Below are 22374 nucleotides of genomic sequence, written 5' to 3' on the forward strand. Positions count from 1 at the left end.
TGCAGACGTGCTACCATATAGAGGACGCGTTCTGCAACAGTGACTCCTGAACCTAACCTCCGAGCTTCAATTACCCCAAGAACTCTCAGGATCATCAGGAACTAACTAAAGTTCCAACCCCCTCCATGGTGGTGGCACTATTCATCATTTAGGAATTTCCAATCTTCCAAGATCTAAACCAAAGTCTTAGTTTGACTCTGGAGGAATCGAAAAAAATGACCGCTTGAAAATTGATGAAAAAACAAAAAAACCAAAAAGGCTTTTTGTCATCCTCGTTTGGCTGTCGAATTCGAACACAGAGTCTCATCACTGCATGGAGTTCTAGCAACATCTATGCTGTTGCAGACATAGGATGCAGAAATGCGCCAAACCTCAGCCCCTAGAATTTGTGTCCCAGCACATGAAATGAGGGGAACAGACCACATGCTTAAATTACAATGCATCGAGGTGTAGATGACTCCGTGCTGGTCCACCGTTGACAAATGTGTCAAACACCTTTGTTTCGTTACATGCACTGTTGGGTTCTCTACAGTGTAAATGCCTAGAAATTTTAAGAGACAAAAGAGCAGACCTCACATGACCATTGGAAGAAGAAAACAATACTACTACTACTACTACTACTACTACTTTGTTGTTGTGTTGTGCCCCAAATCATCTCTGCAAACTCTTCCGAAATATGGGCTTCACAATCTTTGTTTTCTTGGAGTCTGACTTCAAATTTGTGCAGCTTACACTCTGCGGTCACGAGAAAGCAAGAAATAGATTGCTACAAATGTAAGATTTTGCATGTGTGTGACATCATACATAGTAGCTCAATAAATTGATTGAAGATGATGCATGCGTAGGGAGGTCCCCCGCCCCGTTGCACACTAATTCCCCCATGCCCCCACTTCGTCCCCCGCCTCGCCCCACTTCCCCCCGTAGGGACACCAGTGAAATTAATAAAATTTTGTTATATAATTTTATTATAGTCAAATTTTTGTAAATAATCAATTACTATAATATCAACACATCACCAAAATATAATTCATTGTAATTTCACAATTAAAATTCATAAAAACAATCAAACAAAAGCTATTATACAAGCCAACCATTTAAAACAAATATAACTAAAATAGCCAAATTTTCACTTTTGATACAAATACAATCACTAAATCATTATTATGTTTTTTTTTTTTGCAAAAAAGTGTTATTGTTTTAAGTGAAATTAGAGATTTAGTATAAATGTATTAGTAAATTTAGTATAAATAATTAATAATTTCTATTAGTATACATGTATAATTATTAGTATAATTGATAATATCAATTATATTACATATACTAATATGCATTATATAATACATATAACTAATAATATCATTATTATAAGTTTGTAAGTAATTAAATTAAATATTATATACATATAATTATGTACATACATATATATATTTATATATTTATTAATTTTTTTAAAACTACACCTCCACCGGTCCTGCCTCATTAGCCCCCACAGACATCCGTCCCAATTGCCATCCCTATGCATGGTGACCTCAAAGTTAAGCAACATCAATCGAGGAGTCCCAAAGATCTTGAAAGTTTCGTTAATTCAAAAACACAAAATAACGTGCATTTCGGTTTTTTTTTTCCTTTTTAATAATTCGAGTATACTAAATTGATAAGAACACTATGATCTGGGGCCCTAAAAAATTTGTCTCAAGACTGAAGGTTCCTCTTAACTCCTCTACATGCTGCATTTATCTTCTCTGAACTCTCAAATTCTGAGGTAAGTATTTCTTGACAAAAGGTCACGTGACTGATGTCGGCAGACTAAAGTTAAAAACTAAGGAAACGTGGAAGCTTAATATAGAAATGGAGACCATATGCATATCGAGCGAGGTCAAGCGGTCTCATTGGCAAATGGAACTTACATTTTTTGCATGGGTTTGGACAAAGCAGAGTGGCTTGTCATGGCGTTTGAAACATTGATCATGGAAGAGCCTCTTAAGTACTACTTTGCTAATGGCTCCAAAATTTATCGAGGAAAAAACCCTCTGCATATCCTAATTGCCACGATTTGAATGTCTCCATTGGCTTAAACTTTAAAGGCATTAAGGCCCACGAGCCAGCAGAAAACGTCTTAAGACTATAAGAAAGAAACAACAAATCAGGATCTGATGTTCCTAATGAATTCTAATTGTAATTAGTTAACACGGGAAAGATAGTCCAACTATGCGACTCTCTCCTCTTTAGTCCGAGTAACGCCTACGTAACATCCGGTGTCTACTTAGTATTTCTTTTCCTTTTGATACATTGGTGTGTTTGACCAATAACTAAATGGCTGCCACATCGTGACTGCACATATGTATGTGAGCGCGCGGTGTACCCTTGTTCTTTCGGATGATTAGTGTGAACCCTACTCTTATCCCTTCATTTAATGATTAAGGTATACTCTGATGTTTGTAACTAATATAAAAATATGTATATAAATTATTTCCCTTCTTTTAGTGGATCTAGTGAGAAAATAATACAATTGCGTGAGATGATAAAGGGGTCTAGAATGAAGAATTAAAGGGGTTTATGACTGTGGAGTTGGGAATAATGTCATAGGTTGGTCGCTTTACAATTGTGCAGATAACCATAAATAGATTGGGATGATTTTAATTTTATTAGTAAGAATATTGATAGAAGTATAAAAAGTGATCACTATATGTTAGCACACACCGTGAAGCTCAACGGCTCAAGCTTTACAAATTGTACGTATTAGATGAATTGATACCTAAATCTGGTTGGGGTTGTAGTTATTTATTAAAAAAAAAAAAAAACACTTTCGACACAAGTACTTTTAACAAAAGTGTTTTCAAGTTATTAAAAGTTGGACTCCTTAAATTACAAGAAATTAGTTGCCAAACACCTTATAAGTATTTTTACCGTTTACAAGTGTTTTTTTTTTAAATTTTTTTATAAACACCATGTAACCTCAAATGAATTGTCTGACCTGCCTTCTTAGGTTTTCCACACACATTCAAGCCTATCTCTATCTCAGCAGGAGATCATCTTCATCGACGAACATATACCCAACGTTAATTCCTGTCCATCCTCTTTACTTTCAACGATGATATCTGTGAGGGTGTTGCGAGTGCGAATGTGAGTATTTATATATGCTGCTCCTTCCGTTGTATTCTAGAGATGCAGATTTGAAGAGGGAAAGAATTAAAAAAAAAGAAGAAAGAAAAGAAAAAGCAAGCATTAAATGATTATCTGTGATTTAGGTTACATGATGAAGATTAAAAAAGAAAATTAGAGTATTTTGTGCAAACCTAGTAGGATTAGCACGTGCAAATAATATGATTGCATGTTGATGATGATACTGAGGGTCTGCCCTGAAAGATCTTCTGTGCGTTTTGTCTTGCAACATCACCGCCATTAATTCCTTCAGCTCAAGCTCATGTGACCAGCTTGCATCATACGTACTCTACATCTTTCAATTATGTGCTAAACCTTATTTAAAAGATGGGATCTTAACCACGCGGATCGGGGTTAACTTTTTTCTTTTCTTTTTTTTAACAAAGAATAATTACCCTCTCAAAAGTCAAAATTAAGGGAATTCGAAAATACGGAAGTTTTTCATCTGAGTATAATATGTTATACCTAGTGTTTTTAGTCAACCAAAAAAAAAATGCAAAGAAATTCAGCAAAAAAACTCTTATATACAATTCTATCGATTGTCATTTATTGGTTCAACTGATGCTCCCATTGGAAAAAAAAAAGGATAAACGAAGGGAGCTAGGATTACAAATTAATTTCAGTTATCATGCTAAAATTAAAGATTTGATTCCATAAAACAGCTATATATATATATATATATATATATTTTTTTTTTTTAAACCAAGGGAGGGGCGAGATTTAAAGAACGGAGAGGAGTCAGGAGAATTGAAACTCAAGACTTCTAATTTTTGAGTCTCGTCTTTAACCATCAGAGCATAATACAGTTTTTATTCTCGTTACACTACGTTAATGTACATTGTACACTGATTAATTCTTGACCCTCTATGTCATATAGCCTGCTAACAGAATTATTAGATGAAATAATTGAAATGCGCAGTTTTTCTCTCTTTGCTATATATTTACGCTGATTCTGGCCGTCCGTCAATGGAAACAAACAAACAAACAGGATTTGAAAACGCTAATGGATGATTGATTCGTGGATTTTTCATGCATAACCAGGTTAATTTGTTTAACCACTAGTTTATATAGCAACGCAACGGAAAGTGAACTCGTTTCCACATGCAAGTTCTTTTTGTTATGACCCTTCATTTTCGTGAAAGGATTGTTTCAAAGGCTAGTCGACTGCATTTTTCGTACATTAATTTGATTCTCTGTCTGGACACAGTGTTGAAGGCATCAATACAACTTGCTCAAGTTTGACACCGTACCAGTATAATAGTTGGATCAATCTAATGGGACAAGTAAAGAAGAAAAAAAAAATAGTAAAATGTGCTGTTCTAGTTAGTCATGCAGATTATTCAACTCCAAAATGTTAAAGGCACAAACTGTATTTCTTACTATTCAATTGTGTGCAGTAATTAATGGCCACAGGATACAAATAATCGCATGCAATCTTCATCTGCACCTTCTGAAGATACACACAGGTTCTGCAGAGCGCCACCAATTAATTTACGGGACTGCTTCTGTCGGTGAAATGCAAGTTTTAGAAAGAGAGAGAGAGATGTCAAATAGATAATTAGGCTAAACAAAATAAAAATATTTTAGTTCTGACAAATTTTTATTTTTTATGTTTGGCTTTTCAGCAGAAATTTTTTTTGGATATATGACAGTGATTGTTAATGGCTCCAATTCAAATAAAGAAATTCATCTACGCAGAGCTATTCAGTGAAGGATCTTTACGCTAATTTTGATGATTAAACTTTCAAAATTATATATCAAATAATATATAGTTATAAGTGCAAAATCCCACATTTGCTACTAACTCTTTCCTTTGATTGGTCCTCGATCGGCATAAGTAAGAATGTAGGAGATGTCAATTAACCATAACCTTGGATTAATTAACGAATAGGTGTTGTCATGCACGTGTCGATGGAGATTGCATGTTTCCTCTCATATATATATATATATATATATATATATAGTACAACAAAATAACTATATAAACAAAATCCCCATAATATTATTATTAACCATCTCAAATTTTGATTGTGTGCCATCACCCTGACTTCATGATCATGTGTTCTTACTTTTTAAATTCTCTTTCTTGGCTTCTCAGGAACCTTCTTAGTATCTGATATTACAAAATTAAATATTTCCAGCTTCTGATGTAACTAAAATTAGCACATATTATATAGTTTTGCAACTTTCTCAAACAAAATAAATTTTGATTGAACATACTAAAAGCGAGTCGTAATAGACTTTGTGCGATATTCATAGCAACTGGTCGCTTAAAATTAAAATGCATCAGTTTTTTTTTTTTTACTCCATCGATCAATAATCACCAGAGGCATAAAGTTACAAGTAAACAATTGACTAGTCTTACAAAGCTCCAAATGCAGCTCGTTTTTTTAAGGATGAAAAAGAAGAGAAATCAACTGATATGGAAGGAGCGCAGTCAAAGAAAGTTTTTCCGCCCAGATATGAGAGAAAAACGAAGGAAAGTTGGCAGAAGCTTGATAAATTCTTTACAAATACAAATTCTGTCCTTGAATGACCATTGACCAAATTTTAATGACATATGTGTCCAACATCATTTCATTTCTTTTCTAAACTCTTAAATAACATATTAAAATCTCTTCCCTTCTGTCAATTACTTGTATGATTTAAGGTTGTGTTTGGATTGCATTTTCCGTCATTTTTCATGGAAAAATTACTGTAGCAATTTGATATATGTGAGGAAAAAAGGTGATAGGGAAATGTGATCACGTAAAACGACAATATTTTTCGACGGAAACAAGCAATCCAAGCATGGCTTAAGACTCCTCGTGGTGGTACTGGTAAAAAGTAGAAAGGGAGAAGAGGGATTTTATTAACTTTTAAATTTTAAACATTATACTGAGGTGCGGTCTCATCCACCACGGGGTTGATTGCTAGTATTTCTGAACCCTTGGTTGGTGTATCAAAATACTAACCATTTTTTTTCTCAAAGCCAAGATGACTTTTGATAACTTTACAAACCTTGATCCAGTATGAAATCACAAAAGCCGGTAACTTTTATGGTTTCTGTAGGAGACTTATAAACCTACCCCAAACCCTCCCCAACTATCGATGTGGGATACCAACCTATGCAGGGAATCTGCTGCTAAGACCTAAAGAGACCAATTACCCCGAAAGGCTGATGTCTTTTTTTATCAAAGCCAAGATGACTTACTAACTAGTGAGTACAAAATAAGAATTGCCGCATAAATTCAAATATCTCGGTTTCGCAGGGTGGCAGCTGTCTCAACTCCCAAGCCTCTGGCAAGTCCCAAGTGTTCATTTTGTCGACAGAACTCTACGTACCCAGGAATCTCGCCGGAAAAAAATGCCACATATTCCCATCACGTGCGGCCATGTAAGCCCCCCGATGCATTCACAAAAACCCACCACTGTTTCACCAACTGAACTCAACTCTCTAGGTCACAGGTAACATATATATTCTTACTACCAAACAAAACAACCTCTACCCTTTTCTTTTCTTTTCTTTGTTGCATCAATACTTCCTCCTTCCCTGTTAACTGAGAGATTCCTTGACTCGTTGAAATGAGTAGAAAGCAGGCAAGAAAACACATCACGGCCACAATGACCGCTGTTTCGGTGACCGGTTTTGAACTGTTAATTAGTCCCGGCTAAGTTCATTGATCAATACATCCATATCTTCTCGAAGAAGTAGGAGGTTCACCATTATTAGGCCAGTAATCCAAACACGCCGTATATTTTGCAGAGATTACTAGATAGCACGTGCATGTTTTCTTTTTTTTTTTTTTTCGTGGCTCAAATGATGAAAAGCTTGATGAAAAAGTACTTAATGCATGATTGTTTATTTGCAGTCCGTATTCTAAACTAATATTTAGTCGTACAAGCACGATAGATGCTAGCTAGACATGCTCAATTACTTAGTACAAAATGGTACTTTTGCGTCTCATAGCACAGTTCATGTGTTTGAAAGCTATGATTTATGTGCAACAAAAAATAAAAATAGATTTTAATACCGTTAATTTCAAGCATTATAACTTTAAAAATATACTAAAATTCTTCCCTATTTATTATTTTTGATATATACCATTTGGGGCCGTAATTAAGATTGTTAAAGCATCTAAAATTCAGGGATAAAAAATACTTAAAATATAAAAATAAGAATTATCGAATAATGATAAATAAATTTGGAAAACCAGTCATTAAAATTTAAAAGTAGTAGTATGTAAATTTCATGGTCACGCGATCGTATTTTGCAATTAAAAAAAATGTATGTATGACAAATTTTTTGGACTGAGGCGAGGCGAGATCAGAGATCAGAGATCAGAGATGAGAACGCGCGCTATCCAATATTTTCCAATGTTATTGGTCAGTGGTCAACAATGCCATACTCGCCACTCGTCTAGCCCAAGGCAAGTAGGTAGGCTCTAGCATCTACTAGCTTGGTAAAAGTGAAAAGTATTCACAACAAGAAGATTTTTTTTTTTTCCTTTCTATTTCCATTGCAGAAGATATATTTACTTGTATCCTACTACTACTAAATAGACCACGTTACAAATCTAACATGCCAAAGGTGAGTTAGGCAACAAGTAAAGAGTTAAATCCTCTCTAGACTGTAAATTTAGGGTATCTTACGGTTAAAACAAATTTAGAGGGCGTATTAAAGTACCACTTCAGTCGATACGGGTTTTTCTTCTACTCTCTTCCTATATAATGTAACATGCTAGTATAGATGCTGTACCCCCAAAAAAAAAAAACCAGAAAACACGGTATAGATGGTGTTGAATGTTGATATATATATATATATACACACGCACTACTGCTGCTACTGCTGCTGCTGCTGCTGCTGCTTCTGCTAGTAGTACTAGTAGTAGTAGTTTAGTTCCGACTTCAGACTCCAGAATCAAATAAACAAGAGGTTGATGCAAATTTTGACAGTTAAAAATATTTAAATGAGAAAAAGATAAAAAAGATAACATGGGCTTGCGTGCTGATACTGACACAAAGAGGCCCGCAAAGATGGCTGATACACAACCAAATTTCTCTGAACCCACTTGAACTCTAACCCCAGTCCGGAGACACAGAGAGAAGGATCAGTATGGCTCTCCGCCCTCATTCCTCTATTTAAAAAACCAACACTTCGCCCACTGCTTTCACCCCCCATGCATTTGTCTTCATCACCTCCAACACTCCTACCGCCCTTCACTTGTGTGTCCCTTTCCAGCTTTCCTCATTCCTCTCTCTCTCTCTCTCGATTCCCTCAGCTATTAATGGCCGCCTTATCCCCATGTCCATAACTTGTCTTCCAACAGTAACATTCCCTCCCCTCTTTTAAGCCCTCCAGTTAGCGCCCCCTTCCTTCCCTCACACTACTAACCTAAGCTGGGCTTTTCCCTCTCCTGACAAGTTTCCAAGATTTTACATTTTTTACTTCTAGTATTTTCTTGCTGCCAAGTTTCGAATATCTCCGCTGCTCCATCCTCAGAGACGTTAACTTAGTTTCTGACAATGTCTAGCCGAAGATCACGTTCCAGGCAGTCGGGAGCTTCCAGGATAACTGATGATCAGATCGCCGATCTTGTCACAAAGTTGCAGCAACTTATTCCTGAACTTCGCAGAAGGCGTTCAGACAAGGTAATTAACTAACTCACTCGTGAACACGTTACGTTGGTGGTTATAGTCAGTTAAAGTATCCAGTTTTTTTTTAAAATTTTTTTTTCTAGCCAATTTACTCGCAAGAGCTAGTCCCTATACCATACATTCATTCCCTGTAATTAAAGTCATATATTTTTGTGTGGCCATCATTTTCCTTTCTTGGATAAGTTGGGGTCATCGTAACCCAAGCTCATTCTCATTTGCGTATATATACGCCCAAATGCCACTAGACCACAACCCACATTTATTGTTCTGCTGTACTCTTCTTGCGCGCTGAAGATTAATATGTGGGACTCCGCTGTTCCCCTCTTCCTATTCATATGTGTTGTGCTGTGCGCGTAACTTCTTGGCATGCCCGTCTGTAAAAGTACACACAACACACGCACATGTACATTACTAGCAACTAGGAAGTGCAATGTATTGATGGCATGTGTGTACTTTCTGCTATCAGGTCTCTGCATCAAAGGTCCTGCAGGAAACTTGCAACTATATCAGGAGCTTGCACAGAGAAGTCGATGACTTAAGTGATCGATTGTCAGAACTGTTAGAGTCAACAGACAGTGACAGTGCTCAAGCAGCAATAATTAGAAGCCTACTAATGTGATAGAATAATCCTTCAATATTAGGCGATATTCCTTTCTTGTACTAGTATTTCCGTCTTCATTATCCGACTAGGGTTTGGTCACTATGGGCCAACCAACATACATAGGAGTTAGCTTCAACTCTTATGATGATATATATCTGCTAATATTTATCCACTATTTAGCAGCATCTAGTTATCTACTCTTCTTGGGTAGCTTTGCATAGACCAGCTATATAATAAAATTAATGCTTGCTCCCAAATTTTGATTTCTTTATTTAAGTTCTGTTGTCTTCATATTTGTGTAACGCATGCTCATTTTTTATGATGACTGCGAGGCTGTCCGTTGCTCATAATTGTGCTGTATGTATGCTGTACTTAGGTAATTATGTGCTTCTCCTACTGTTACATTTGCTTTACGATCGAGGAATTCAAGGCCTCACAAGTTTAAGTTGTACCTAATTCAAACCCGTTCATGCTATTCTTATTACATCTCATTGTTATATCAACTTAAATATATAAATGAACAAATTCAAATTCATACTTAAATTGTTTGAACTTACATAAAAAAAAAATTGTAAAAATTACATCAATCGGTTTGAAGTCGAGAAAACTCCGCACGCAAGGACCCCGATCTTGAGCTACTATGGTCTTTTTCATACTATTGACAAAATCAACTAAGGCATATCTTTTCATAGTTTCCTCCTTGAAAATGCGATGGCCTAGGCTTGGCGACGTCGTTTATTCAGAGGAGAAGTTAATCCTTCCTTGGCATGGCATGCTGTGAAACAAATTGAATGAAGTATATATAGTACTACTATAGTATTATATAGTAATTAGAAATGATTGATTAATGAACGTGGAAACTTAGAAGAATTCATAGACACAGGTTGGTGAGTTGGTGGCCTTTTACGCGGTCATCCAAGACTGTTTGCCTTTTTTTATTTTTAGTAATTATATGCATTAATAATTCGGTCAAACTTAATTACTATTCTTTTCATCTCCAGAGTTCCTCATACTTGGAACAATAAAATATGCAAAAACAGTAAACCGACCAAATCTTTTTTTGTTCTTCAAATATTTGCCTAGTATTGACTCTGGATTCATTGACTCGCTCTCGTAGCCCTGTAGGCCGAAGCTGTTTAAGTCAATTGTTGTTGTTGGAGTTGGACCCATGCGTTTTCGAGTATTCATTGGTCACAGTTTGTGATTTTCTTCCCGAAAAGTTAAAATGAGGATTACAAATACGCCATACAAGAGAAGATTTTGAACATATTTTGTACCTGCGTTGAGCACATAGGGCTCCTTCAACTAAATTTCTCCCAAAGAAAAAGAGGTGCCAGTAATTAAGTATCTCCTCCAGTAGTAGACATGCATAATCTGGTCTGCGATTTTGCACTAGTGTTTTAAGTTGAAGTCCGTCCGTCTCTTTTCAAGGGTTGGATTAAATGATAAGATGAAAAAGATTGTAAATACGGGATTCTGTACTCAAAGGCCTTCCATTTAAACAAAAAAAGAAAAAGAGATCGAAGTCCTTCTCTTTTCTAGCTCACATGGTACCATAAATCTGGATAAATTCCTGATTTTTTTTTTTTTTACATCGCTTGTCGGTTGCCGCATAGTCAAAATTAATCGATCTCATAGCTAGCAAAAAGGGAAAAAAATTGTAAAAGAAAGAAGTGAGTACTGCCCCCTTTTTTTTTTTGAAAAAAAAAAAACCTCTCTGAAATAAATAACAAGCCCTCTTGGTCTCCATAATATAAGATTTTTTTTATCAATTAACAAGAGCCTATTAATTAATAGGTCTCCTACTTAAGCCAAGACAAGTTATTTTCCAATCCATTTGAAAATCCAGCCAGAAGAGAAACACTCCTGTAACATACGAGCCCAATCCTCTGGTATCAGTGAAAGGCCCAAAAAACATAATCTGGAGTTTCCCTGTGGATTCGTTGTTCAGTCGTCCATGGGTCCATTACAATCTCTGGTGCACTTTTAAGAGTTCCCCTTCCGCCCAAGTCTGACCCCATATTTCGGTCACACTTTGTTCTGAAAGTCAACATATATTCCATTTTTTGCCTCCTGCACTTTTCTACTACTGCATTAATAAAAGTTCTCCATTTTCTTTGAATCTGAACTTAACGATAGAAATCAACTTAAGAGTCACCCTTTTCTGATCATTGGATTAAGATTCTTCTTAACCACTACTATAGCACAATTCACAGAAATTCTTTTTTGTTTAATGCATGTGTTAATTTGTTATCTTCAACCAATATATATTCTTTTGAATCAACATCATGTCTTCAATTTATAAGCGTTAATAATTGACACAAGTTGGTGCTATATTGGTTGATAATCCAATCACACTAGAATTCAATTACAGTCAGCTTCTCAAGTTTCTAGATTTAGCTCCGTAAGCCTAAAAATGGTTTGAGACTAATATATAGAAAACAAACCATTTGAGTATGTACTCGATCTTAAGATGTTTTGCCTAAAAATAGAAAAAAGGGAAAAAAAAAGCATGTACTCTGAGCTTTATGCTAAACTTGAACATAAGTGGAAACTCAATAAAAAATGAAATTAAATTGAAAATGATAATTTGATGTTACTTTATATCCTTAATAAAAAGGATGTTTAATTGGTTATCAATTTCTAATAAGATTACCTTTTTTTTTTTTAATTTAAGCTATAGAAGTACATTAATGGGAATTTCCTTTTGGACGTCATAGTGTTTATTTATCACATAAGCATTACGAAACCATAAACCTCGGCGGTCACTAACTCAGCATGCCAGCAGCCAGCCTATATAATGAACGTAAAATCAAATAGTCAGTTTTTTTTTTTTATTCAGTTCTCGAAGCTTCTCTTCTTTCTCAATCAACCGAATTCACACACCAGCTCTCTTCTCCAGACATCGTTCTTCTTTTACGATTAAAGCAAAGGTACGTCATAGATGATTTCTATGTAAAGATACTGAATTTAGGTTAATTGTTCGAATTTTTTGGTTTGATTAAAATTTACATCTTTCGTGAGTTCTAGGGCAATTACCGGGTATGCTGGTTATTATAGGATATTGGATTTAAAGCTAGTTCAAAATCTTGTAGAATTTTGATCATTATGATGTTTTCTGGCTGGTGTAAAGCGGGAAGAATTGCGTACTTGAACTCCGTCCATGGTGAATGTAAAACCCTTAGATCAATTTAGCCTGATTCTTTTTTTTTTCTTTTTTAATTTTGTCTATGCAAAGAGAGTAATTGGAATATTATTATTGTTAAAAAATGCAAAAAAAAGGACGAAAAAGATGAAAGATTCTGTTTTGGCATCCGTACACATCTGTCGAATAAATCAGGAGTTGAATTACTCTAGTTCTCGTGAAGAATTCTGGAGAGCTAATTGGAACTCTACGGATTGTCCATTCAACATAAATTTCCAAGCTTCAACTATTACATATTGTTTTGGATGGGTTTTGGTTAAGTTGAGGAATGGTTTTGGTCGACCAATCGTCAGTATGATCTCTCTCTTTCTGATTAAATGATTCATAAGCAACTTATTATGATGTTTGCCAGGTTTTGTTTGTAAGCAAGCAGCCTGTTGTTACCGTGGACTTTTTTTTTTTTTTTTGTATGTAGTGAAAAGTGATTTTAGTTTTCAATAAAATTTTTGAACTTTGTTAGTTAGCGCATTTCATAACTTTCATCCATCTTATTATGGGACCAGATTATGAATCTGTACCATGATATATACTACTTGTTTAATAAAAGAATGGTTGTGCTGGCCTCGGTCATATGTTTTGACCAAATATTCTGTAAAAATGTTTTGCTTTAATTAGTTTTTGTAGGATTCAGTTGTTTGTTTCTTTTCTCTGTGTCAGCAGTTCTGCTGAATAAGCATGAATCCTGGTGATTATACAGCAGAGGTAACTGGTCTATCACCAAATGCAACAGAGAAGGATGTCCATGATTTCTTTGCTTTCTGTGGGGCAATTGAACATGTTGAGATTGTCAGGTAGCCTATGATTAGTTTAGTTCGTTTTTGAAGTAATCACCTTGAGCTCTTTCTGTTGCATGTGTGTATGTGACCTTGTTTATTTTTCTTTTCTTTGTCTCAGCATAAATGGCCTGTGAATAGACTTAAGCAGTTTTGTCTACAGATTTTTTTTCCCCTTTATGGTAGCACTTCTATCTTTCAGTATACTTATAAATTAGCTTCTTTTCATGGTGCTAAGCTAATCACTTCCAATACATGCGATGTAGGATATTCTGAAAAGGCTTGTTGTTAGAAGGAAAAACCATAGTTATTATGTTGGTCTGGGTTGTGCTTGACCTTTAGATGAGATGAAGATTATCTTCAGTAGATCGTAAACTCATTTGATGATTTCTAAATGTCTTAATCATTATGTTTGTTTACTTTATTCAGATCCTATAGATGGTTTCTTTCCAATTAATTACCACAAAAGTTACTGTTGCCTTTAATAATAGCAATCCTTGATTTTTTGTATGCAGAGCTGGTGAGTATGCGTGCACGGCCTATGTAACATTTAAAAATCCTCATGCTCTGGAGACAGCAGTCCTGCTCAGTGTAAGCTCTGTTTGTTACTAGATTTCTGGAATACTTGCAGGTGTTTATGGATGGGGTATCATATTAATGTCCTTCACTACCTAATTGCTTGTTCATCTTTGTACATTTCCATTCTCTTCATTCTTCTAGGTCCAATTTCCAGTAACTCTATAAATGTCTCTCCTTGAAGAACTGTCTTAAGTCCTGCTGAATACTGTGAGTTAAGGGTTACAATAGCTTTTGAAGATCAATCTAGTATGAGAGCAATTTAATGTCGAACCAATTCCACCATTTTTTGTCACAGTGAATACAAGTTCTGTGTACTTTTTCTGGAAAGATAAAGAATCTTTTAGTTGGTTTTTGAATGCAAACTTATTTTCCCTTGGAGTTCCTGTACTGTGCCATTGTTGGATATGGTTGTTTCAGCCATCGCTTAATTTGTTTATGGTTGCTGGGAGCCTGTGACTTAACAACTGCAAACTTGTTTGTATAATTTGAACCAGTGGGCCCTTAGGTTGCTCATAATAGAATTTTAAGTGTGTTTATTTATCTCAATTTAGCCATGTGGTTTGTGGTTGGTTTGTGGTGTATGCAATGTTTCTACCAACCTTGTTTGCTTATTTTTAGACACTGTTATTCAATTGCTAATTGCAGTCTTTTGTTCTTCCTTTGAGTTATCTGTGCTGGATATGGATATTCATCATCTTTGAACTGCATATCTTCTCAGGGAGCTACGATCTTGGATCAGCGTGTCTGCATTACTCGTTGGGGGCGCTATGACGACGAATATGACGTTTGGACACGTTCTACATGGACTGATGGAGCTGAAAGTGGTCCCACTGTATGTGTCAATGTGCTTTTAAGTTTGTCACTGATAATTTTAGTAGCTGATGCCAGGAGACTAGTTTCTATATTATCCTGCGATCTAGTCATATGATGTCTTTACTGTCTTTGCAGCAGTCAAATAGGCACCAATTTGTTTCTTCTGCTGGTGAAGCCATCACTTTAGCACAAGATGTTGTCAAAACGATGCTAGCCAGAGGATATGTTCTTGGGAAAGATGCATTAAGCAAAGCCAAGGCTTTTGATGAATCTCATCAGGTTTCAGCAACTGCAGCAGCCAGGGTATCTGAATTCAGTGACAGAATTGGCCTCACAGATAAGATTTGTGCAGGGGTTGAAGCGGTTAAATCAGTTGACCAGAGGTATCATGTAAGCGATACCACAAAATCGGCTGTATCAGCTACGGGAAGAACGGCAGCTGCTGCTGCAAATGCTGTTGTCAACAGTAGTTACTTCTCCAAGGGAGCTTTTTGGCTTTCAGGCGCTCTAAGCAGAGCTGCACAAGCTGCTGCTGATTTGGGTGGTAGAGGACAAAACAAATGAAGATGTTTTTTGGGGACATAGGTGCAGTTTCTTGCTTTCCATGTTAGATACGTACATACTACAGTTTACTGTACATCAATAAGTTGGCGGTTGACTTGTTAATGAGAGGCATTTTTGTGTTTTCCTTTCGATTTGCCGGTCCCATGTACAGGCATATAGCTCAAAGTTCTGTGTTTGTCCTGCATATGAACCACACCTTAGGTGGTATATGTGTGCGTTGTGTATCGGCATTACAGAGATGCTAGGTATTCTAGTAGTACATGACACTGGTAGCGAGGTAATCGCCAGAAAAGCAAAGATCCTAAAGCCATGTCAAGGAAGGCTTCGTCTTATTAATACTTGAGGAAAATTTTCGTCCATGACGAAAGAAATGCGTTCGTGTTGCTCGGTTATCCTGCAAATGGTGGTGTGGTGTAAGGGAACCGTATAGCCTAATACCGCGAACCTGAATTCGTGACAGCTTATAACTATAAATAGACTGTCGGCTTCCTTCGCCCAAAAGCCACGCACATACTTATCCTTTCCCATCTCTCAATCAATTTTGGAGGGGTATTTATTTTAAATCTGACGCTGTTGTGCTGCTGTATTTGGATCCGTATAAGAAGGTGAGTCAATCACGCGCTAAAGGTTGTCTGCGGAATTACGTGTTGGCCGTGGGTCCATTAAGTTGCAGAAGATCCGTCAATTAAATAATCATTAAGAATGAAACAAGTCAAGGATCGGGCCAGCTTCGGTGTTCAACCCAAATAGAGCCCAAATAAAAAAGGTTTGTTATTATTATTATTATTATTACCACCACCAGCTTCGGGCCTGAGTTTGGGTTACCCCGGCCCTGACCATTAAAATCCGACGTCACAAAATACCTCCTTTGCATCGACCCTCATGCTGCTGCGAGCCACCTTAACTGACTAACAATCCCAGATTCAGTTGATCACCGTTTCATCTCACCCGCCCATATTTGATGACAATTCGTAATTTCTCCCTCCCCATTTCTCCTCTCTGTATCCATTTCCGAACCCTAAATATCTTCGTCTGTTCAAATCCGCATTCCAACAATTAAGACCCATCACCGCACAAATAATGCAATAATTACACAATTTTCTCATTAATTTTTTTGTCTGTATTAAATCCAAATTTTCCAGCTTAAGCTAATGAGTGGTAATTCCAGCAAGATGGATGCGGTATCGATCCGCGTGCCCTACAGGAGTTTAAAGCAAGAAGTTGAACTCGTCGGAGTCGATCAAGCTCAGCTACGTCGTTTACAGATCGCGACTCAAAATCGTCACAACAGAATTGTTAGTAGTTTGCTTAATAATAGTGATATGAACAGTAGCAGTAATTCTCCATCGCCACCGCCGCCGCCGCCTACGGCTAACGGTGATGCTGAAAATCAGCAGGAGAAGCGTAGTAGTTTATTAGCGTTGATACTGAGTTGTACGGTGGCCGCCGGCGTACAATTCGGCTGGGCGTTGCAGCTCTCTCTCCTGACTCCTTATATTCAGGTCAGTATTTTAGTAATATTAAATAGCTGAATTGATCTGTATAATATGATCTACATTGCTTTGTTATGCTGATATTGAGGTAAATGTGATGTTTTCCAGTGCTTTGTGAATTGGCTGTTCTTACGTTTGATGATTAAAATCCACACTCTATTAGCATTTTGAATTCTAGCCATAGTTGTATTGTTCTGTATAACATAATCGTTCATTTCCATTAGGTTTATTGCTTGAGTTTGTTTGCTTTTATGTAAGTGAAATACTTTGTCAACCGTTAACATGTCCTCAATTTTAGAAAGATAGGAGAAAGAGGACTGGCTGAGGCATGAATGCTGTGCAATCTATTTGATTGCTATTTAAGCTCGGGAATATCATCTTGTTGACTTTTTACTGTGTTTTTGCTTAAAACATTAACTAGATCACTTCAGTCTGATCGTGTCCAATAAGTTGAATTAAACAAGAATTCTGGCTCATATAGTAGTGGATTACTTTGGCTTGTATAATGACAAGGTTATGGTCTCAAACATGTTGAATTTCTAACTAGTTCATGGCCTTCGATGAGCACATGTTCAACCATTAGACGCTATAACCTTGCCAGCCAACATCTCATTCCTAAAAGAATGAGACATAATGATATTAGTTGCATTTGAATTCATGTCACTTGTTTTTGGACGAATATGGTTCTAGTTTTTTTTTTTTTTTTTTTTTGTATTGCTAACCATACTTTCTCCCTACTTATATTTGCAGACGCTTGGTATACAGCATGCTTTTTCTTCATTTATATGGCTCTGTGGCCCCATCACAGGTCTCGTGGTAGGTAAATGCCTCAGTTGATTATTTCACCTTCCAAGATTTATTAATGTTAAATTTGCATTCTTTTAGTTGTCCATGGTCACCAATAGCTGTGAAGAGAATAAGTAGTAAGCCACGGTGGTTAAGCGAAAAATAAGCATCTCATACTTGTCACTCCATCTTCAGGTGTAACATTGAAAGAGAGAGAAAGAGAGAGAGAGAGAGAGTAATAATTTGAGGTTTGGTAAGATGGAGCATGCAGGTGCATTTGTCATGCATTTTGTATTACATATTTAACAACATGAGGCTCTCCATCCTCGTATAACTTTCATGATGGAGAACATACCTGAGGGTAGAAAGACTGCTGACTTCAGGGCTCTACAAGCCCTGAGATTTGAACTAACGCTCATAACTCACAGTTGAAAGCTTCAAGTTGATAATCCTCCTGTCATTTGAGATTGTAAGGTTCATGTTTGCAAATGCATTTTGTGGACATGATAGTGCACTTATATCATATCTCAGCTCAGGTGCTAACTACCAAATTTGCAAATGTTCCCTCGAGACTCCATTTTGTAAAATTCTCGACGGTATTGAGTAGCCAGTCCTGTTATCTTTCAGGTCCAACCTTGTGTTGGTATATGGAGTGACAAATGCACTTCAAAATATGGCAGAAGGCGACCTTTTATATTTGTTGGATCTCTCATGATCTCATTTGCTGTAAGCATTTGGTTAGTTTCTTGTATTGATTTTCCCAAGGTATGCTATTCGGATTCACTAAACTGGATTCTGTAATATAGGTGATAATAATCGGGTTTTCTGCAGACATAGGATACTTTTTAGGGGATACAAAAGAACACTGCAGGTAATGGTTGCCTTGTGTAATTTTTTATTTTGTTATCATTCATTTCAGAGATGAAATTTCATTAACTTATGCAAATGCAGCACATTCAAAGGTACTCGCACAAGGGCAGCTATTGTATTTATCATTGGCTTTTGGATGCTGGATCTTGCAAACAACACAGTACAGGTAAATTGGTAAATGAAGGAAAACTATGGTCCCTCATCTGATGAATGCCTTCAAATTTATTTACAATGGCTAAATTTTGATTAAATGTTTATAGGGCCCAGCTCGTGCTCTTTTGGCTGATCTGGCAGGTAAGCTTTACTGCTTCTTCTAAAGAACAAGATTACAGGGTCAACGAAGATGTGAGAGAGATATAGATTGAGAGACCCATTATCTCTCTATATGTTCCTCTTGTACTTCTTGCTTTAGTTGATAACACTATTCTGATGTAAATATAAGTATTGTATCTTTTGTAATTCAATTGCAGGGCCTGATCAGCTAAACTCTGCAAATGCTGTATATTGCTCATGGATGGCTGTTGGTAATATTCTAGGATTTTCTTCCGGAGCCAGTGGGAATTGGCATAGGTGAAATAGTTGTCCACTCATAGCTAGACTTTATAGCGGCCTCTAGGCCTTTGTGCTATTATGTTTTTTGTACTCTGTAGAGCCTACTTTGATATGAACTATTTTCTTTTGAGCTTTGTTCTTATTGCTAAATCATCTTAACCAACAATAGTGTTATCTTAAGCATCTCTTGTTAAATCTTCTTTAATTTGTTGTGATTTTTCTATGTTTATCTCCAAATTTCTCAATTACTTAGAAATAGAGATCATAATATACTTACTTCTTTGGTATAAATCTGATGAGGGATTTGCTCTTACCAGGTGGTTTCCATTTTTGTTGAGTAGAGCTTGTTGTGAAGCCTGTGGAAATCTTAAAGCAGCATTTTTAGTTGCTGTGGTGAGTTACTGGTCCAAACAGGTTCCTTGGAAGAAATTTGATATCCAGTACTTTTTGTGTAAAGCACAGATTTATATTAGTGACATTCTAAATTGCATTTTGACATATCAGCTGTAGAAATTGTTCATTGTTATTGACAACAATACCGGTTACAATATATGGTGATGAACTAGTCAGCAACTATGGTTTGAAAAAGAAATGGTGAAATATAGAGTAAATAAAGAAGTTTGGTTTAGTCATTGTTAATCTTGGGAAAGAAATTTTTGCAGTTCGCAAGAATACAAGAAAGCTGAAAAATCTTCCTCTACTGAATTAGGTGTTCTTGACTCTATGCATGCTTGTCACCCTCCACTTTGCAAAAGAGGTTCCCTTGGCCCCAAAGCAACCTCCTCGTTTATCAGATGCTGCTCCTCTCTTGGATAACCCTGAACAAATTGGCTTTGACCTATCAAAATCAGAAGTACAAAATGGTAATGCAATGGAGATCAAATCCAAGGATGACACTTTGATGGGGGATGGTAATGTGAGGAGTGAAAACCAAGAAGTTGTGGAAGATGCAGTTGAAAGTTTCAGTGATAGTCCTGGAGCAGTTTTAGTCAATTTACTAACTAGCTTGCGGAAGTTGCCTCCAGCCATGCATTCTGTGCTACTTGTGATGGCCTTGACCTGGGTGAGTTCTTTTAATTGGTTCTTTGTCTGTTAAATCAAATGCCCCATAAGACCAAATTATTAATTTTCTCTGGTTGCTCTTTTATTATGGACAATATTTGCAACTACTTTTGCAATCAGCTATCCTGGTTCCCATTTTTCCTCTTTGACACCGATTGGATGGGAAGAGAAGTTTATCATGGTGATCCCAAAGGAGATGTATCAGAAGTCAAAGCTTATGGTCAGGGTGTCAGAGAAGGTGCATTTGGTTTGCTATTGAATTCAGTAAGAACTCAAAATTGAGCAACAGTACATTTATAGGTTTAACCACAAGTGTTTTGTTCTGGGTCTCCTTGATGCCTCATTTATCTCTGATACTAAACTTTCACTGAACTTTCTTGGTTTTTCCTTTTATTAGGTTGTTCTTGGGATCAGTTCCTTTTTTATTGAGCCAATGTGCCAGTGGATGGGTGCTGGAATAGTATGGGCTATGAGCAATTTCATGGTATTTGTTTGCATGGCAGGCACTGCTATCATTAGTTTGGTTTCTGTTAGAGGATATTCAGAAGGGGTCCAACATGTTGTCGGGGCGAATGGAGCTACAAAAGTTGCCTCCTTGGTTGTTTTTGGGCTTCTTGGCCTACCATTAGCTGTAAGTGCTCTCTCACTGGCCTATTTTTATTTTCTTTTTGTGCTTGAATATTCAAGCCATCTTAAGCATTCTTCTTTGACAAGAATTGCTTGTCGTACCTCCCACTGTGAATTCCTACATAAAAGTTTTCTCATTATATTGAACTTTATATGGATTGTAGATCACTTACAGTGTTCCTTTCTCTGTCACGGCGGAGTTAACTGCTGATAGTGGGGGTGGCCAAGGTATGTTTTGGCTTGGCTTACTGTAGTTTTTCCTCCACAATGTGATGACTAATCCTTTGATTTTTGGGCTTTTAACATCTGGCCAGGATTGGCAATTGGAGTACTAAATCTAGCAATTGTTCTACCCCAGGTACTTATTACTCTTTGGTTGCCAGGCACGCTTGATATAAAAATTCCGTGACATCTTTGCTTTGATGTTTCTTTGTTATAAGCACTAGTTGACTGATTAAACTGCGGTAATATCATGGATGACAGAGGATCTCATTTGTTGTCCTTTTCATGTTATGTCTTAGATGGTTGTGTCCCTTGGTGCGGGTCCGTGGGATGCGTTATTTGGTGGAGGAAATATACCAGCATTTGTTTTGGCGTCATTATGCGCCCTTGCAGCTGGTATTCTTGCAACTCGAAAGTTGCCAAATATTGCAAGCAGTTCTTATAGATCGACTGGCCTCCACTTTGGTTAGAATCCTAGATTAGAAGATGACAAGATGCGTATCATATTCATCAATTATTTGGTGAAATCCGTTGGCCTATCAGAAAATGCTCCAAGTGCGCTTTTGTTTGCCACGGTGCCTATTTCCTTCCTTAAGACTGATATCGAATGGCAGAGCCTGACGCACAAATTCTTTCAATTTTTTCCTCCCGGTAACGGGGATGAATATATCGTACATGAAATGTAGACTTGTATCAATTCCAGAAAAGGTAGTTGCAGTGATATAATATCTTACGGCCTTTTACCTTGTAATTTTTTACGCCATTCCATATGCTTGAAAAGAATGCCTTGAGGACACTGTTTTTCGGCATCAAAACATTTCCTCATCACAGATATGTAATTAAGCTGATTTTCCGTGTCCGAGTCTAAATTTCACTTAAAAAGTGGTAGATGGGGTGTGATGGAAGTAAGCAGAGTCTTACTAATCGTAACAAAATTCAAGTTACCCGAGGCGAGTCCTTTTGTATTTCGATCTATGTATTGCCGCTCAGGCTTCAATCTTGATTGCTTCAAGTTTGTAATTTGGCATGCATCTGGTTTAAGCTCAGCAGAAGTTGAGCGTCTAAAGTGCCTGATCTATCATCATGCCTTGCTGATAGAGTTAATCTCCATGCAGGAAAGAAAAGGAAGAAGAAGAATGTCGATGACCCGAAGGACATGAATCAAAATCGTCCTTGACGTAATGCGCAACAAAGTTGAGGAAATTAGTTAAATATTAAGAAAGTTTGGGTAAAATCAACGCAGTAACCCATTTTATTTTTTTGGGAACGGAGAACGCAGGAACCTTGAATTCCCCCGAGATATATTGTTGAATAAAATGCTCCGATCTTCTCAGAGAGACGGATCAAAGTTTAAGCATGATAAAGATAATTCAAGGAACAGTTCGAGAAGAAGAAATCAAACCAGTCTTTACATGATCCGGTAATGGA

General features: G+C 36.8%; 3 protein-coding genes across 5 annotated transcripts; all 3 read left to right on the forward strand.

The window, feature by feature from the left end:
* The first annotated feature begins 8238 nt into the window (after positions 1–8238).
* Positions 8239–9691, forward strand: LOC113753475 (transcription factor PRE6). Its single transcript, XM_027297634.1, has 2 exons — positions 8239–8793; positions 9266–9691. The coding sequence occupies exons 1-2, from the start codon at positions 8668–8670 to the stop codon at positions 9416–9418; spliced, it is 279 nt and encodes a 92-aa protein (XP_027153435.1). The 5' UTR covers positions 8239–8667; the 3' UTR covers positions 9419–9691.
* A 2530-nt stretch (positions 9692–12221) lies between these two features.
* LOC113754097 (binding partner of ACD11 1) lies at positions 12222–15670 on the forward strand. 2 transcript variants are annotated; one of them, XM_027298430.1, is made up of 5 exons: positions 12222–12333; positions 13266–13396; positions 13894–13969; positions 14676–14789; positions 14909–15670. In XM_027298430.1, exons 2-5 carry the CDS (start codon positions 13281–13283, stop codon positions 15332–15334), a joined length of 732 nt encoding a protein of 243 aa, XP_027154231.1. In that variant the 5' UTR covers positions 12222–12333; positions 13266–13280; the 3' UTR covers positions 15335–15670. The 2 variants fall into 2 exon arrangements, with proteins under 2 accessions (XP_027154231.1, XP_027154230.1); XM_027298429.1 differs by having other exon boundaries at positions 12223–12333; positions 14906–15669.
* Positions 15671–16218: 548 nt separating this feature from the next.
* On the forward strand, positions 16219–21815 carry LOC113754449 (sucrose transport protein SUC3). Of its 2 annotated transcripts, XM_027298861.1 has the most exons (14): positions 16219–16836; positions 17578–17643; positions 18241–18339; positions 18420–18484; positions 18565–18649; positions 18744–18777; positions 18954–19053; positions 19353–19428; positions 19745–20098; positions 20218–20361; positions 20495–20728; positions 20889–20952; positions 21039–21082; positions 21246–21815. In XM_027298861.1, the coding sequence occupies exons 1-14, from the start codon at positions 16486–16488 to the stop codon at positions 21414–21416; spliced, it is 1887 nt and encodes a 628-aa protein (XP_027154662.1). In that variant the 5' UTR covers positions 16219–16485; the 3' UTR covers positions 21417–21815. The 2 variants fall into 2 exon arrangements, with proteins under 2 accessions (XP_027154662.1, XP_027154663.1); XM_027298862.1 differs by lacking the exons at positions 16219–16836; positions 17578–17643 and having other exon boundaries at positions 18273–18339; positions 18445–18484.
* Positions 21816–22374: the final 559 nt, after the last annotated feature.

This window comes from Coffea eugenioides, chromosome 11 (assembly GCF_003713205.1).
Source record: "Coffea eugenioides isolate CCC68of chromosome 11, Ceug_1.0, whole genome shotgun sequence".
NCBI classification, from domain to species: domain Eukaryota; kingdom Viridiplantae; phylum Streptophyta; class Magnoliopsida; order Gentianales; family Rubiaceae; genus Coffea; species Coffea eugenioides.

Bases quoted from the DNA above. Each gene is read 5' to 3' on its own strand.
- LOC113753475 (XM_027297634.1), top strand. From the start codon at position 8,668: ATGTCTAGCCGAAGATCACGTTCCAGGCAGTCGGGAGCTTCCAGGATA. The intron at 8,794-9,265 runs GTAATTAACTAA...TTCTGCTATCAG, and splicing joins GCAGAAGGCGTTCAGACAAG to GTCTCTGCATCAAAGGTCCT.
- LOC113754097 (XM_027298429.1), top strand. From the start codon at position 13,281: ATGAATCCTGGTGATTATACAGCAGAGGTAACTGGTCTATCACCAAAT. The intron at 13,970-14,675 runs GTAAGCTCTGTT...ATATCTTCTCAG, and splicing joins AGACAGCAGTCCTGCTCAGT to GGAGCTACGATCTTGGATCA. The intron at 14,790-14,905 runs GTATGTGTCAAT...CTGTCTTTGCAG, and splicing joins GAGCTGAAAGTGGTCCCACT to CAGTCAAATAGGCACCAATT.
- LOC113754449 (XM_027298861.1), top strand. From the start codon at position 16,486: ATGAGTGGTAATTCCAGCAAGATGGATGCGGTATCGATCCGCGTGCCC. The intron at 16,837-17,577 runs GTCAGTATTTTA...TTATATTTGCAG, and splicing joins TCCTGACTCCTTATATTCAG to ACGCTTGGTATACAGCATGC. The intron at 20,099-20,217 runs GTGAGTTCTTTT...TTTTGCAATCAG, and splicing joins TTGTGATGGCCTTGACCTGG to CTATCCTGGTTCCCATTTTT.